The 17,578-nt window shown below is 65.3% G+C and overlaps 1 protein-coding gene across 1 annotated transcript; it reads right to left on the reverse strand.

The window, feature by feature from the left end:
* Nucleotides 1–124: 124 nt before the first annotated feature.
* On the reverse strand, nt 125–9,811 carry NPR2 (natriuretic peptide receptor 2). The gene is made up of 22 exons (XM_038170973.2): nt 8,995–9,811; nt 5,520–5,719; nt 5,312–5,425; nt 4,823–4,958; nt 4,627–4,721; nt 4,412–4,544; nt 4,199–4,283; nt 3,982–4,102; nt 3,651–3,725; nt 3,449–3,526; nt 3,139–3,243; nt 2,924–2,995; nt 2,663–2,822; nt 2,418–2,573; nt 2,171–2,339; nt 1,936–2,082; nt 1,603–1,726; nt 1,442–1,510; nt 1,180–1,354; nt 975–1,073; nt 792–883; nt 125–699 (listed from the first exon to the last, which is right to left on the reverse strand). The coding sequence occupies exons 1-22, from the start codon at nt 9,734–9,736 to the stop codon at nt 637–639; spliced, it is 3,210 nt and encodes a 1,069-aa protein (XP_038026901.1). The 5' UTR covers nt 9,737–9,811; the 3' UTR covers nt 125–636.
* Between the last annotated feature and the right edge of the window lie 7,767 nt (nt 9,812–17,578).

Here is a 17,578-nt window from a genome sequence, read left to right on the forward strand (position 1 = left end):
ACCCCCAAACGCGGCACATCCCCGGGGATGCGTCCTCTCCCTGTGCCCGCGGTGGGTGACACGCGTCCCCGTCCCCGTCCCCATCCAGCCCCAAGCTCGGAGCCCCCAAAAGCAGACAGCGGCGCTGGGGGCAGGTTGTATTTCAACAAAATAGTCTGCGCGGACGCCTATATTTACACCTGGGGAGGGGGTATTTACAGGAGCCGGGGGGGGAGGGCTATGTACAGGGGAAGAGGAGGGGGGCACAGGTGGGAGCAGCAGGGTCTGAGCCTGCCCCGCTCCCTTTGCCCCCCCCGGGGAGGGGGTGAGAGGGGCGCAAGGAGGGGCTGAGTACTGAAAAGAGAAGGCAAAGTGCCCTGCGGGGCAGCCAGGCCCCAGGGGGCGGCTCAGAGCCCGCCGAGCCGAGGGGTTTCGGGGAGGTGGGAAGGGGGATCAGGACCCCGAGAGGCTTTGGGGAGGGGGGTGTTGGGGGTTGAGGCCGGTCCCCCCGCTCCGTGGGGCAGCGGGAGGCTCGGGAAGGCTTTGCTGGTGCTGATGGGGGGGGGACAGGCGGTGCCGTGGCCGCTGTGCCCCGCACGCCCCAAACCTGCTCCGGTGCTCCCCGGGGGCACGGGGGGGCTGGGGGCTGCGCCGGGCTCAGACGACTTTGGGGTCTTTCCTCTCGCCCAGCAGCCAGTAGGTCCGCATCTTCCCCTTGCCCTGGGGGTGGAGGGCGGTGGTCAGACCCCCCCACGGACCCCAGCCCGTGGAAAGGGGGGGGTGTAGGGGGGGGCCTTGGGGAAGGGATTCACCTTCATCTCCACGTCCCCGCGCAGCTCCAGCTCGAAGCAGCCGAACTCATCCAGGACTTCTTTGGTGGTGGAGGAGACGTGGATCTTCAGGGCTGGGGGCGCAAGGAGAGGTGTGGGGGGGACACAATAAGGATGTGGAGCAGGACGGGACCCGCAGTGCCCATCCCCGTCCCTGTGGCTCACCCTGCCCGTTGGACTCCATGCGGGACGCCGTGTTCACCGTGTCCCCAAAGAGGCAGTACCGCGGCATCTTCAGCCCCACCACTCCTGCACACACGGGGCCTGGGGAGGGAGAGGGGGACAGGGGACAGGGGACAGGCTCAGGCCGGGACGGGACGGGGACACAGGAGGAGGGGGAGGACACGCAGGCTGCATCCCCCAGGCTCACCGGTGTGGATGCCGATGCGCAGGCGCAGCTGGTCGTTGGGCCGGTGGCGGATCTTGAAGGTTTTGACGGCCTCCAGCAGGGCCAGCGCCATGCGGACGATCTCGTGGGCGTGCAGCTTGCCGTTGCGCACCGGCAGCCCCGACACCACCATGTAGGCGTCCCCGATGGTCTCCACCTGCACGGCACCGGGGACGTTGGGTGGGCTTGGCTCGGCTCGGCCCCCGTCCTCGCCCTCCCCCCCCCCCTTCCCCGTCCCCCTCACCTTGTACACGTCGAAGTTGTCGATGATGGCATCGAAGCACGTGTAGAGGTCGTTGAGCAGCGTCACAACCTGCAAGGAGCAGGGGCTGGCGCTGGTGGTGGTGGTGATGGGGGGACACACACACACGAAGCCCCCTGCCCACCCCCGTCCCCGCTCCCCACCTGCATGGGGGTGCTCTCGGCCGACAGCGCGGTGAAGCCCACGATGTCGCTGAAGTAGATGGTGACGCTGTCAAACGCCTCGGCTCGCACCGTCTCGCCATGCTTCAGCTGCTCTGCCACGGAGCTGCCAGGGGAAAAAGGGGGCGGTGGGTGCCGGGGGGCCACCACCACGATGGGTGCCCCTCTCCCCAAAATCCCACAGCCCATCCTCCCCTTGCCAACAGCGGCACAGGGAGCCGGTGGGCACCACGACCCTACAACGGGCACCACAACCCCACAACGAGCACCACGACCCCACAATGGGCACCCTGGCCCCATTTCGCCCCCGCTCACTGGGGCAGGATCTGGTACAGCAGGTTCTCCGCCTTGCGCTTCTCCTCCAGGTAGGCTTGCGTGCGCTCCTCCACCAGCTTCTCCAGGTTGTTGGCGTACTGCTCCATGCGCGACAGCAGGTTGTCCAGGATGCTGGTGCTGCCCTCCCTGCAGGGACACGGACACAGGCGGTGTGGACACGCACACCGTGGGACCCCCCCTTCCCAGCCCGCCCCAGGCCTCTGCCAGCACCCACTTGTTGAATCTGCGGATGAAGATCTTGATCTGCCCGAAATCGGGGCGCTCAGCCGGTTCCTGCGCCCAGCAGCGCTCCATCAGCACCGCCAGCTCCTCGCTGTGCACCCCGATGTCGATGGAGGGGCGGAAGAACGGCTTCTGGCTGTTGCGCACCTTCTGCACGATCTCTGCCCGAGGAGAGGGGACTGATGAGCACGAATCCCTTCCCCAAAACCCACCCCACCCTGTAACCCAGCCCCTCACACCTTTGGGGCTCAGGTCCATGCCCTCGATGTAGAAGGGCCCGTTGCGCAGGGCGATCTCCTGCACGATGATGCCGAAGCTGTAGACGTCAGCTTTCTGCATGCCCTGCGGGGGCAGACGACCCTTCTGCAGCAGCTCCGGGGCCGTCCACAGCTTCTCTGGTGGGACACGGCCACGGGATGGTGAGGCAGGGCCACCCCGTGCCCTCCTGCCACCCGCGTCCCCCTCCCCTGTGGTGTGCGCTCACTGGCGTAGAGCGCGTGCGTGTCCTCGCCGTCGCAGGGCGAGCGGAAGCTGGCGAGCCCGTAGTCGGTGATCTTCAGCACGAAGCGGCTGTCCACCACGCAGTTGGAGGACTTGAGGCTGCCGTGGTGCCCGATGATGCTGTTGTGCAGGAAGACCATTCCCTGGGGGCGGACAGACAGACAGACAGACGGACGGATGGACACGGTGAGGTTGGCACCCCCCTCCCCGTTGACCCTGCACCCCGTGCGCACAGCTCGGGTACCTTGACGATGTCGTTGATGAGCGAGTAGCGAAACATCCAGTCCAGGTTGATGCTCTCGTTCTCCAGGATGTCCTGGGGGAGGCAGCACGCCGAGCGCGGGGACGGTGGCACCGGCACCACCCTCACAGGGTCCCCATGGCCACCCCATCCCCAAAATTGGAGCCTCCCCCCCCCTTCCCCCATCTCGCCCCAACGCCCTGTGTCCGCCCCCCTACCTGCAGGCTGCCCCGCGGGCAGTACTCGGTGACGATGCAGATGTTGGGGGGGTCGATGCACGCCCCGATGAAGCGCGTCAGGTGGTTGAACTGGATGTCCCTCATCTGGGAGGGGGGGAACAGGCAATGTCTGGATGTGGGGTACCCCTGGACGCGGTGCTGCTCCCCATTGTGCCACGCACCATGGCCACAAAACCACAGGGATCCCTCTCTATCCCCCCACTGGGGGTGCCCCCAGTGGTGCCCCAGCCCCACCACCCCCAGGAGGGAACCCCATGCCCCCCCATCAGGGTGCCCACCCAAAACCTACGTGTTTCAGCTCAAAGAGCACCTGGCGCGTCAGCTCGATGCGCTTCTTGTTGACGTGCTTGATGGCCACCACGTTGCCCTGGGGGTAAGGAGAGAGAGAGCTTAGCACCCGCCAGGAGGATTTGGGGAGAGGAGCGAGGTGCCAGCATCACACCAGGGGTGTGACCGAGGGGGGATCGGGTGGTGGTGGCGCTCGGACTGACCTTGAAATGCCCGGTGTTGGCGAAGATCTGGTACTTGCCGTGGGTGGTCATCAGGGAGCCGTAGCTGGAGCCGCGCTGCGGGGAGGGAGGGTTAGGGATGGGGACCCCAAGGAGGGGTGGCAAGGGATGAATTGTGGTGTGTAGGGCCAGCACCAGGTCTGCACGCCCCGTACCAGGGGCTATAGGATGAGGTACGGGGCACGGATAGGGGATGGAAGAGTGCAGCTGATGGGTGCAACATGGCTGTGGTTTTGTAGGGGACGGAGGGCCATGCAGGGGCAGGACGGGGGGGACAGGGACAGGACAGGGGCAGTGTCCTGGGGGCTCTCACCAGGGACAAGGTGAGCCGGCTGCCCGCGCCCTTGTGGTAGCGCTCGGCGCTCCCGAAGTGCAGCTCGTCCCAGCGGATCCTCCACAGCATGCTGGCCAGCTCCTTCTCCAGCATCAGCTTCCTGGGGTGGGGTTGGGGGGGGGGACACACAACACGCACAGGGGGTCAGGCTCCTGCCCCCCAGCACCCAGGCACGGCTCCCCCAGCCCCGACCCACCTGAAGATGAGGAAGCTGGAGATGCCGAACATGACGAAGGTGAGGCCGGTGCCCAAAGCCACGATGGCCAGCGTGGAGAGGGGGGCTGCAGTGAAATGTGGGGGGGGTACACTGTTAGCACGCCACTCGAGGGGCCCAAAACCCCCCAGGGAAGGACGCTGGGCACTCGGAGACCCCATGGATGCCAGCACCGGGGGGGGGGCATGCACCCACTTTTATCGCAGGAGGGGTCATCCACGTCGAAGACGCAGGGCGGGTTGTCCAAGGGGGGGGCCCCCTTCACCCAGCGGATGGGACGGCCCAGCCAGCGGATCTGCTTCTCCGCGCCCGAGTAGTGTCCCACCACCTGGGCAGACAGACCTGAGCCTGGAACACCCCCTCAGCCCCTCCCCACCTCCCCCAGGACCCCCCCGTGTGCCGCCCCCCACCTCGTACTGCCCGCTCTCGGGGTCGCCCATGGCCCACAGGTTGAAGTCGGTGTCCCGGTCGTTGTTGCCGTCCATGCTCACCAGCCCCGTCACCCCTGCGGGGACAAGAGGGACCCTGGTGGGTGGGATGGGGACGGCGGGACCCGAGCCCCCAAGACCCATTGCCAACTCCCTCCCCCCTCCCCAAAAAAGCTACCCTGGAACTTGCGGTCCCGCATCTTCTCGATGAGGTGGGTGGCGTTCTTCTTGGAGCCGCCCTCCCGCAGGGTCTCGTTCAGCACCATGGCGTACAGCAGCACCCCGTCGTAGAAGCACCCCGCCACCAGGTTCATCTGCCAGGAGGGACCTCAGCACGGCACGCACCCCCCCCCGCGGCCCCACAGCCCTGCACTGGGACCCTGCACGCCTCCATATCCCCATAATCCCATATAGGGGCCATGGAAACCACTGCAATCCCATAACCATGCGCCAGGGCCATGCACACCTCCCTAGCCCCATAACCCCAAACCACAGGGCAATGCACACCTCTGCAACCCCATAACCCCAAACCGGGGCCATGCACATCCCTGAAAATCCACAACCCCACAGCAGGGCCATGCACACACCCTGCCGGGACGGCACCACACAGCCACCCCACAGCCCCCCCAGGGGACGGTGCCCCCGGCACGCAGCGGGAGACGCTCACCAGGGAGTAGTTGAGCTGCACCCCGAATTTCTGCTTGGCTCGCAGGATGAGCTGCGTTTGGAAGTGCTGGTACTCGGGGTTCTGGGGCTCGTAGTAGGTGATCACCAGCACGGTCTGCAGGACGGCACAGCGCCCCGTGTCACGCAGCGGGGCCACATTGGGCACGTCCCCGTCCCCGTCCCCATCCCCGTAGGGAGGCGCAGCTCACCTGGAAAGCCTCGCGCAGCCCCGAGTCCTGTCCCGGGCCCTGCTGCCAGGGTTTGAAGGCATCACGGGCAGAATCTCCCCGCAGGCTCTCCCCAAAAACGTCCACGTAGAAGAAGACGTAGTCGCCGTTGGTCAGGTTCTCGCGCTGCGCCAGCTGCATGATCCGGCGCAGCATCTCCGGCGGCCCGCAGAGGTACACCACTGCGGGGACACGGGGCGTCAGGGGAGCACCGCGGTGGGACCCCATCCTGGGACGTCCCTCACCCGCCCCAACCTGCCCACGCCACGTCAGGCACCCTGGAGAAAAAGGGGAGCTCCCAAAATCACTGGCACCCCCGTGCACCCCATCCCGGGGGACGCCACCGTCCCGGCACCGGCTCTGGGTAGGGGAAAAGTGGGTCCAGGAGGAGCAGCGAGGCCGTGCCCCCGGAGGCCGTCAGCCTCTGCCCGGAGGCCGCTGGGGAATCCATGCCGAGGAGAAGGACAAAAACATGTTTGGGTTTGCGGTCGGTCGTGCGGCAGGAATGTGCAGGTTCCCGGATTCCAGCACCTTCGGCGGGGCCGCGGCATTAATTGGAAACAGAGCATCTGCTGCCGCGACCCGGGCGGCAAAGGGGGTGCCCGGGCCCCGTCCTCACACCCCCCCGAGACCCCAGCCCCGCTGCCGGGGGGCTCCACCAGCCCCATTGGGATGTCCAAGCGGGTGACGCGTGGGGCTGGCCGCGGGCACCGTGTCCGTGGGGCTGTGCGCCCCACGGGCTGCGCCGGAGAGTGTCCGAAACCCCCCCGAGCGGGGGCCCTCCTCACCCTCGTGGAGGGCCAGAGCGGAGGCTCCTGCCACTGCCTCCTCCCTCCCCCCGGAAAACCAGGGCCCCCGCTCCAGCCAGCCTGGCTGGGAACCCGGGATTGAGCAACGGGGGAGGAGGCGGCGGGCGCCGGAGGAATGTCACGCTCAGACGCTGGCCCCGGCGCGCGGCCCTCCCGCCCCGGCCCCATTGCGGGCACCAGGGGGAGGGCTCGGGGGCAGCGGGGGCAAAATAATAATAATAATAATACAAAAATAAAGTAAAAACACGCACAGAAAAAAAAAAAAAACAAAAAACAACAACACTGGGAATGCAGCGGGGTGGGGGGAAATTGGAGGTGATGAGCGCGCCGGGAGCGGTGCTGGTGGCAGGGGGGCCGTGGTGACAGCTGGTGGCAGATGGTGGCACGGCCCCACGGCGGTGACAGACGCACGCCCGGTCAAAGGGCAGGGGGGCGAGGGGGGCGCACGGCACCCGAGTGGCTCCCCGTGTGGGATGTGGGGCTAACACAGGGCTGGAAGCATCAGGGGAAGGTGCCCGGGCCCCCTCCTCCTGCCCGCCCGTTCCCCCAGGCGGAGGACCTGCGCTCGGCGGGCAGATGCTCCGGTAATTCCCTGCGCCGTGGCTGTAATTATATCAGCGCTCTCACGAGCAGCAGGAGGGACGTGGGCCCCTGCACGTCGCCCAGGCCCCTGCCAGAGGGACGGTGGCAAGCACCGGGTGGCCGCACGCAGGCACGGGGCAGGTGCGTGGCCGCCCCGCTCTCGCTGATGGAGACCCTGCTCCTCGGGGCTGTGAGCAGCACGGGTGAGGAGCTCCGGGGGGACACGTGGGGCTGTCCCCTGCCTCGCCAAAGCCACGCTTGGGAGATGGGAGCTGACACCCTGCGGTGGCACCGAGGTCCTAAGGATGTGGGGTCCCTCACCCCAGGGGACCCCCATCCTCGTGTCCTCCGCCTCGATGCGCATCGGGGCGATTTAGGGCCGCATTCAGCCTCTCTCCCCGCGTGCTGCCTCGCCCCAATCCTACCCAAAGCCCCCCGTCCTCAGCCCCAGGGCACAGAGCTCCCCCGCTGCCCCATCTGGCTCCGCTGGCCCCGGCTCGATGTCCTCCTTAATGACACAGCATCTCAGGATCCATTAAGGAGCCGCGCGGGGCGGCTGCCTCCAGGATCGATACACCCCGCTCATCAATAATGGACGAGCGAGCGTCAGGCTGCCCTTGCTCTCCAGCTGCCTCCCTAAGCCCCTCCATTTCCTCCCGGCCCGATATAGCCGCTCTCCCGAGGCGACAAATTGATTTATACCCCCCGCTTGGCACCAGGGTGGGGCCGTCCCCGTCCCCATCCCCGTCCCCGTCCGTCTGCCACGGCCACAAGCAGGGACCGGCACGGGGCAGGAGGCTGCCACCTCCCCCCCGAGCACCTCGGCGTGCCGGCACCGCAGCCACCGCCAGCGCCACCCGACAGCCGGCCACGTCCACACCGTCACCCTCCGCCTCCCCGTGGTGCCCGGGTCCAGCCTGCCCCCGGGGACACCCCGACCCCGATGGCCCCCGGGCTTGGGACACGGAGAGGGCAGGGTGGCCCGAGCCACAGCGTGCCACCAGGGTGCCCCCATGTCCCTCTGCTCGCTCCTGTGCCACACATCCCACTGGGGAGTGGGGGGTCCTGCATGGGGTGAGGGTGGTGGGGGGCTGCGAGCGGGGGTCCTGGGCCAAGGGGGGGTCCCAAAGGGTTCTGCTGCCCCCTCAGCCCTGCTGTGAGCATGTGTGCTCGCCCCTCACCGTGCCCTGTAGCCGCAGTGTGCTCACAGCTCAGCGTGCCCCACAGGGGTCCCACTGCGTCCCCTGCCCCTCGCCGTGCCCCACACAGGTCCCACTGTGTCCCTGTCCCCTTGCTGCACCCCACACAGCTCCCACTGTGTCCCCAGCCCCATGCCATGCCCCACATGGGTTCCGATGTGCCCACTCCTCGCTGCACCCCACATGGGTCCCGCTGCACCCCCATCCCTTTGCTGTGCCCTTTATGTATCCCACTGTGTCCCTGTCCCCTCGCTGTGCCCCACAGCGGTGCCACTGCACCCCCATCTCCTTGCTGGGTCCCACATGGGTCCCGCTAGGTCCCCATCCCTTCATTTTGCCCCACACAGGTCCCTTGGCTCCTTGCTGTGCCCCACAGCAGCCCCACTGTGCCCACCCCTCGCTGTGCCCCACAAGGGCCACACTGTGACCCCAACCCCTTTGCTGTACCCCACAGAGGTCCCACGGTGTCCCTGTCCCCTTGCTATGCCCCACAGAGGTCCCAGCGTCCCTGTCCCCTTGTTGTGCCCTACAGGGGTCCCGCTGCTCCCTCGCTGTGCCCCACAGAGGTCACACTCTGTCCCTGCTACCTTGCTGCGCCCCACAGAAGTCCCACTGCATCCCCATCCCCTTGCTGCGCCCCACACAGGTCCCACCATACCCACCCCTTGCCGTGCCCCACACAGGTCCCACTGTCCCCCCACCCCCTCGCCGTGCCCCACAGAGCTCCCACCGCACCCCCCTGCCCTGTCAGTGCCCCACACGCGTCCCACCGTGCCCCACACAGATCCCACCGCATCCCCATCCCCTCTCCGCTCCCCACGGGACATTTTTCCCCCCCCTCACCCCACGCCACGCCACGCCACGCACCGCGCCCGCTGGCCTTGATGAAGTGGATGGCGGTGTCGGCGCCGCCCTCGTCGGGGGAGTAGATGTGGTGCCGGACGGTGAGGTTGCTGCCGTCCTGCAGCTCCTGGAAGACGCCCTCGATGGTGAAGTAGTAGGGCCGGTCATCCGTCTTGTGGTCCACGTAGAGCAGGGCGGCGCGGGAGCTCCAGTTGAAGTGGGCGTGCAGGTGGGAGACGAAGGCGCCCAGCTTGGGTGCCGAGGGCCCGGTGCGCACGGTGGTGCGGTAATGCTCGCGCTTCTCGCTGAAGCCCACCGCCACCGCCCCGGCCGTGATCAGGGGCAGCCGCCAGTGCGAGGCGAAGCGTCCCACCGAGGCGGCGGGGTAGACGCATCCCGGCCCGAAGAGCACGTCGGGGTCGTGGTAGAGCTTCAGGTCCACGGCTTTCAGCGGCGCCACGTACTCGGAGCACGCGCCCCCCAGCTCCGAGCTCATGAACTCGACGCGCACCGAGAAGGGCCGCGGCAGCAGCGGCGGCTCCCCACGCTGCAGCGCCTCCAGCGCCAGGCTCAGCGCCGGTTCCACGCGCGGCCAGGCCCACGCGTAGCTCACGTTGCGCTCCGGCAGCACCACGGCCACCGTCAGGTTGGCGACCGCCCCGTCGGGGGGCGCAGCCACCGCCACCGCCGCCGGTGTCCCCCGGTGCCCGCCGCCCCCCGCCGCCGCCAGCAGCGCCGCCAGCACCAGCGGCAGCCCCGGAGCCATGGGCCCCGCCGGCGGATCCTGCGCCCGCGGATCCTGCGCCCGCCGCCGCCGCCGCCGCCGCCTGCGCCTCCCCCGGGCGGGGCCGCCCCGGACCGGGCAGCGCCCCCCCGGACCGCCCCGTCCCGCCCCCGGAGCCGCCGCCGCCACCGCCCGCCCCCACGGGGAGAGGGGAGAGAGGGGAGAAAGGGGAGAGAGAAGGGAGAGGGGGGGGCGGCCCCGCCGTCGGGGGTTGGGGGGAGGTGGGGTTGGAGCAGGGGGTGAGTTGGGGTTGGGGCGCGCTGAAGGGTGGGGGGGGTGGGGAAGGGGTGTGGTGGCTCCCGGGGGGTCCAGAGAGAGGGGAGATGGGGGAGGGGGTGTCCAGTGGGAGGGGGTTGGGGAAGGGGGGGAACCGGCTCTGGGGGTCTTCAGCACGAGGGGGTTTGGGGGAGAGAGTGTGCAGGATCCGGGGGTCTCCAAGGTGGGGGGATTGGGGAGGGGGTGCCCCAGCTCCGGACATCTCCAGCGTGAAGGGATTTGGGGAAGGGGTGTACGGGATCCGGGGGTCTCCAGCACGAGGGGATTTTGGGGAAGGGGTGTATGGGATCCGGGGGTCTCCAGCGTGGGGGGATTGGGGAGGGGGTGCCCAAGCTCTGGGGGTCCCCAGCGTGGATGTGCCCAGGTTGCAGGGGTCTCCGGATCGGGGGTGTTGGTGAAGGGGTGTCCAGGCTCCGGGGGGCTCCAGCAAGAGGGGATTTGGGGGAGAGGGTGTCCACGCTCTGGGGGTCTCCGACGTGGGGGGATTGGGGAGGGGGTGTTCAGCATGAGAGGAGTTGGGAGGGGATGCCCGAGTGCTGGGGGTCCCCATTGTGGGGGGGATTGAGGATGGGGTGCCTGAATTCTGGGGGTCTCCAGCACAAAGGGATTTTGGGGATGGGGTGTCCAGGCTCTGGGGCTGTCCAGCATGAGGGGATTTTGGGGAAGGGGTGTCCAGTTTGTGAGTGTCCCCGGCACGAGGGGATTTGGGGAGCTGGGGGAAGGAGTATCCAGGCACCGGGGGTCCCCTGCATGAAGGGATTGGGGAGGGGATGCCCGAGTTCTGGGGGTCCCCAGAGTGGGGGCGTTGGGGAAGAGCTGCCCCAGCTCCGGGGGTCTTCAGCACGAGGGGATTTTGAGGAAGGAATGTCCAACTTCTGGGGGTCTCCAGACCCGGTTATGGGGTCCCCAGCGTGAGGGGGGTCGTGGGGGTGCCCAGATCTCTGTGTCCCCCTGGGGACACATCCCCCTGTGGATTTGGGTTCAGGATCCCACCGGGGCTCTCGGGGGGGGAGCGGTGGCTGCGGGGAAGGGACAGGCGGGGCAGGGGGCGGCCGGGGGGGCGGCGGGGCCCCCGCAGGGGGCAGCGTGCCCGCCCCGCATTCCTCGCATTCCCGGCTCGCCCGCAGTCCCGTGGGGCGGGCGGGCAGCGGGAGCCCCGTCCCCCCCCAAACACACACGCGCAGCCCCCCACCCGTGTCTGCCCCACGCGGGGGGACCTGGAGGGGGGGTGAGACCCGTCCCCTCCAGGATTTGGGGTAAAAAGGGGGGGTGAACGGAGCGCGGAGCTGCGGGCGCGGCACCCCCGCTCGCCCCGCCGGTGCCACCCCGCAGGTGTCCCCGCGATGAGTGACACGTCCTCGGCCAGCCGGGGGATTGGGTTGCTGGGTATAAATAGCCGCGGGGCGGCGAAACCCGAGCGGGAGCATCCGAAACCTGGCCAAAAATTCCGCCCCCCCCCCTCCCGGCACCTTCCCGGAGCGCCCCGTGCTGGCGTCTGCGAGCCGCCAGAGGGGGCCCGGGGACCGGCTCCTGCGCCCAGGGCGCACGCAGCTCCCACGGGTGACAGCGCGAAGGAGCAGCAGGGGACGGCTGCCCCCGCGTGGAGCCGCTCACCCGTGGGCTCCGTGCCCCGCCAGACCCCTCGGACACGTGGGGACGGTGCCCTGGCGGATTTTGGGGTGTTTGTGCCTCGCCTTCCCCTCAGAGCTTCGCATCCCAGAGCCGGAGAATTTGTGCCAAAATGTTCCCTCGGGGGCACGCTGCCAAAAGTGTGCCCCGGGTGTCCCAACGGGAAGGGCTTGTCCTTGTCACCCCTCTTCCCCCCCCACCCTTGGAGTGTAAGAAATATATATATAAAAAAATAAATAAGTAAAATAAATGTTTTTTCCGCCTCCTGGATCTGGCGGGCTGCAGAGCCCTGCCAAGCGCCTTCACCTCTGCACTGAGAGCGGGGCCAGAAACCTGTCAGCCCCGGGAGGTGGCTGTGAAGAGCACGCCAGGCACCGGCAGTGGGTGCCTCCAGGACCTCCAGCTCCACCGGGCTGGGTGGAGGAGCTGCAGCGGGAGCCACCACGCCGGGGACGCACGGTGCCGCGGCACGGGGACCTCTGGAGATGCAGAGTGGTGAGGGTGGAGGGGACGCGGCTCTGGGTTCACCATCTGCTCCCCGTCTGCTCCAAAGGCCACCCGGTCCCTGCTGGGTGAGGAACATCTCCAGAAGGTTGTGGTGGCTTTGGCCAGGAGGTCACGGGCCGCGGCGTCAGCGGGGCCGGGTGCCGGCACGCGGGGTGACCTCTGTGTTTATGGGCTTCGTGCGCTGCAGTTGTCAGGGTAACCCGGAGGACTCCTTGTTTGTGTTTGGGTTTGGCGTGCCAACAGCGGAAAAAATGGAGCAGAAGCGAATATTTTAAAGGGAAAAACGTGGGTAATGCGGCAGCTCTGCTGCTCCTCGGGTTCAGGGCCGGTTCAGGGCCACCATGCCCCAGAGCCAAGGAGGGGCCCTATGGGTGTGGGGTTGCGAGGAGGGGGGTTGTGGCTGGAGAAGGGATGCGTGGAGCAGTGGGGCTGTGGTTCTGCTGCCAGAGAAAGGCCAGCAAAGGTCTGCGGGAGTCACCCAGGACACGAAAAGCACCACTGTCCCCTGTGGGTGTCTCCTTCCCTGCACCCTACTGAACTGGTGGTGCCACCAGCACCAGCGGTGCCATCTGCTGCAGTGGCACCACCAAATTCTTGGTGCCATCAGCCTCATTGGTGCCACCAGCCCTGGTGGTACCACCAGCCTCACTGCTGTCACCAGATTCAGTATTAGTACCAGCTCCATTGGTGCCACCAGCCCCAGCAGTGCCACCGCTCTCAATGATACTACCAGATTCATTAGAGCCACCAGTCCCAGTGGTGCCACGCGCTGCAGGGGTGCCACTAAATGTGAAGCCACCATCCTCACTGGAGCCACCAGCCTCTGTGGTGCCACCAACCACACTGGTGCCACCAACCAGGGTTCACTGGGCCACCAGCTTCATTGGTGCCATCAGCCTTGGAGGTGTCACCAGATTCAGTGGTGCCACCCTCCTCGTTGGTGTCACCACACTCAGTGGTTCTTCCAGCATTATTGGTGCCACCAGCCCCGTTGATGCTGCCAGCCTTGTTGGTGACACCAGTGCCATCGGTGCCACCAGCCTCAGAGGTCCTGCTGTGGTGCCCCCATCCCAGCACCACTTTCCCTGCCACGTGCGCCCGCCCTCGCCTTGGCCCCAGGCCTGGCAGGCTCGTGGCACTTTCTTGGACAGCGCGGCTCCTGCGGGGCCTGGGACCGATCTCCCAGGGCTATTTCTGACTCACAGGACAGGAAGCGTTTAGGGGTTTAAGCCGAGATGAATAATGTGCTCATTTCCTTGTGCCGACTACAAAGCACCTGCTCCGGGGGATTTATGGAGTGCCGGTCTCTCGCGCTCGCGGCACCGCTGCCCGCCCGGATGTTTTTATTTTCCCGGGATGGCCGCCGGGTGCCAAGGCCTGTTTTCCTAAACACCCCGCGCCCTCCCGTCACGTTTCCCGTGAGAGGAGGCCGAGGGCAGTGGTGCCAGCGGCGAGGGTGAGGGGGACACGTGGGGTAACCCCCGGTGCCAAAGGCTGGCCCGAGGCAGGGCTGGGAGCAGGGCGCCTGCGGGTGCCACTGGGAGCACCCCAGGAGGTGCTGGAGGTGCTGGAGCCCTGCTGGGAGAGGTGGTACCGGGGTGCAGGAGGCACGGTGGGGCAACAGACAGAGGGCTGGGCCCCTCTGGGGAGGGCATGGGAGAGGATCACAGAGTCATCAGGGTTGGCAAAGACCTCCAGGATCATCACCCTGCCACCACGGTCACCCACTAAACCCTGTCCCCAAGCACCACGTCCAGCCTTTCCTTGAGCACCCCCAGGGACGGTGACTCCACCACCTCCCTGGGCAACCCATTCCAATGCCTAATGCCTCTCTCTAAGAAATGTCTCGTAATTCCCAACCTGAACCTCCCCCGGTGCAACTTGAGGCCATTCCCTCTATTCCTATCACTGGTTACCTGTGAGAAGAGGCAGACCCCCAGCGCCCCACACCTCTCTTTCAGGTACCTGGAGAGAGCAATGAGTCTCCCCGAGCCTCCTCTTCTCCAGACCAAACAACCCCAGTGCCCTCAGCCGCTTCTCACAGGCCTTGTGCTCCAGACCCCTCACCAGCTTCACAGCCCTTCTCTGGACACGCTCCAGGCCCTCGAGGTCTTTCCTGTTGTGAGGGGCCCAAAACTGAACACAGCACTCGAGGTGCGGCCTCACCAGAGCAGAGTACAGGGGGACGATCACCGCATCCAGCTGGGAACCAGAGCGCAGGGGGACGACAGGGTTGTTGTGGCCAGCTGGATGTCACTCCATTCACCACCACTCTCTGGGCCTGATCCCCTGGTTGTCCCACACATGCTGTGTGACTGCACTCAGGATGAGCTGTTCCATCACCTTTCCTGGCACCAAGGTCAGGCTGACTGGCCTGGAGTTCCCCAGATCCTCCTTAAGACCCTTCTTAGAGGTGGGCGTCACATCAGCACATCTCCTGTCATCTGGGACATCTCCAAGACCACTGGTAGGTGATGGAGAGTGGCCCAGCAATCACAACCACCAGTTCCCTCAGTACCCTAGGGGATGGAGAGGGAGAGGGATGGAGCATTGTCAGAGATGGAGCACGCTGGAAAAGGATGGAGTGTGATGGGGAAGGATGGAGCATGATGGAAAGGGATGGATGATCAGGATGAGGAATGGAGCAGGATGGAGAGGGATAGACCATGATGGAGAGTGATGGAGCATGTTGGAGAGGGGTGAAAATTAAAGGAATGCTGCATGATGAAGAGGGATGGAGCAGGATGGAGAGGGATGGAGCGTGAAGGCAAGGAATGGAGTATGATGGAGAAGGATGGAGCAAGATGAGGGGGGATGGAGAGCGTTGGAGTATGATGGAGACAGATGGAGCACAAGGGCGAGCAAGGAAATGTGAGCATTGTCCTCTTCCTGGAGCACAGCCGCAGCTGCTTTCACCCCGTGGGGTGGCTCTGAGCAGTGTGACAGCAGCTCAGTGGCACAGAAGAGGGCTCTGCTGGTGCCCTGGGGTCCCCTTTAGGTGCTGGGGGCACGGGGATGGGTCAGCAGGCACAGCTCAGAGCTGGCATCCCCCTGAAACCCTGCCCTGCGCCCTGGGACCGGGCTGACACTGACCCAGCTCGGCCCAGCGATAAGTCGTGTTGTTTCTATTTCATTTTTTAATTTCTGCTGTTTAGAGAGAAAATAAAGTGCTTGTGGGGAGCAGGAGCCAAGCTCCCCAGTGCCTAAAACAGCAATCGCAGCACTTCCTTGGATTTATGGTGTTTGCTTTCACAATGCCAGCCGGGATCCTGTTTGCTTCCTGCTCTGCAGCTGCAGCCTGAGCTGAAGGCTCAGGAGATTCAGGTTTTATAACACTCCTGGATCCTGCCGATGGCAACTTGTCCATCAGCTTTTATTACCCACGCACCTCCTGTGGGGCCGGGGGGGAAGGGCGAGCATTGCCACCCCATCCTGGCACCCCCTGCCCGCCCGTGTGCCCCGGGAGCTGCAGCAGCTCTGCGGGGAGCCCAGCAGCACCGTGCCCTCCTGGGACACAGCCAGCTGCCCTCGGGTGATGCTGAGACACGGATGCAGCTCCTCACCAAGGGTCCTGGGGTTTCGGGGCTGGTGGCTGCCCGCTGGCACACCGGTGCTCCAGGGATGCTCCATCCGCAGCATCCCCGGTGCCAGCCCTGCAGCCCTCGCGCCCTGAGTCCCTCTCCAGGCGATGCTCTCTGAGCTGCCGGCCCCCAGCCGCCCTCTCCCCGGATTTTCGGCGTCCCCCTGGAAGACCAGGCAAGCCACCGGGGCCTCCAAATTAAAAACACCGCTTTTGTTTAACGTTTTCTCTGCTCGGCGACGAAACGAAGATGGATTAGTTCATTGTGGCTGCGAGCGTGCCAGGCTCCTTCTTCCAAACACACAATAGGAATATTCGTTTTCCGCCCCGACGACGGGGACTTTTATCCTCCTTATATAGTAACAACTCTGCTCCAGAGGGCGATTTCCATTTGTTTCTGATGCGCTCCAGCCTCCCAGCCCACAGCCCACGGTCCTTGGGTTACTCACGGGTACCCCTAGCCGCTCCGATTTATCACCAGCCTTTCCCAGCCGGCCACACGCGCTGCCCTCTGCCTCCCCATTTTGTTTTTTTTTATTCCCCAGTGTTTTTTTCCCCATTCTCTTTGGACACGCAAGATTTTTTGCCTCTTGTTCAGCCAGGGCAGTGCTTTGAGGGAGGCAGCCCCGTCCCAGCTCCCTGCATCCGCTGAGGCAGCTCTGGGTGACATCTGGGGACAGGGACACCAGGTGACAAAGGGTCTCCGGCCACAACGGGACGCGCCTGGAAATCCGAAAGTGGCGAATCCAAAGCGGATAAAAGGAAGCATTTTTTATTATTATTATCATTTATTTTTTTTTTCACTCTCTGCTTAATTAGGCTGCCACAGGAAAGCACTCAGGCCAAAATGTAGTGGGATTCAGGGAGGGATTGGACACTCGCGCGGATAACAAAAATATCCAGCTATAACAGAGGATGCCAACACAAATTCTGGAAGGGATATTGAGCCTCACGCGTCAGGGTGTAAACCTATCCCAAACTCTCAGCACCAGGCAGATTAACAGCAGGGAGGATGACCCACGCACGCCGCTGCTACTGCAGCCACCAGCGGGCTGTCCCGTGCCCGCAGCCCTGCTCTCCTGACGTGTCACAAGGGCTGTGAGTTGCCCCGGGCACACCAGCTCTTTGCTCAGCAGCTCCTCTCTTTGGCCACTTGTTGCCCAAATCCACCTGTGCCTCTGGGTTTCATCCCTCTGGTCGCCTCCCTGATTTTGCTGGAGGGGGCTGCTTGGCTCCAGGGGCTCCACACTCACACCAGAACCACCGAGCTGAGCCCTGGGGACACTGGGGACTTGTGCAGGGCCCCGTGTCGGTGGGAATCACCACATGTCCTTGTCCTAGGGGATAAACCCTTACCCTCAGCACATTCGTGGCCACAAACCCACACTGGGGGCTCGGAGAAGGGGGAGATCTCCCCCTTGAGCCACCCGTGGGCTGCATGTGGCACCTCTGCACCCATTTGCTGGTGCTTAATGTGGTGCTTGTGCCACCCCGGTCCCTGCCCGATGGGATGCTCGGAGACCTTGCAGTGACAGCGTGATGGGGAGCCCAAAGCTCTCCTCATGGTCAGGAGATTTCTGTCACCCTGCCTGGGGCAACCCCGCTGGGGTCCCTCGGATCTCCCCTCGCTGCCGAGCCCTGCACCCACAGGGGCTTCCAACTGGAGACATTTCTGGAGGGCATGAATCAGCTTTTCACAGCTTGTTAAAAATCTTGATCCTACCTCTTGTTTTCATGCCTTTCAAATCAGGAAATGAGTTTTACAACTTTTCCAGTGGGGCACAGCTGGTGGCCAGGGTCGTAAAGCTGAACTTTATAAATATCTCTTGTTG

Source organism: Anas platyrhynchos, chromosome Z, assembly GCF_047663525.1.
Source record: "Anas platyrhynchos isolate ZD024472 breed Pekin duck chromosome Z, IASCAAS_PekinDuck_T2T, whole genome shotgun sequence".
Taxonomy (NCBI): Eukaryota; Metazoa; Chordata; class Aves; order Anseriformes; family Anatidae; genus Anas; species Anas platyrhynchos.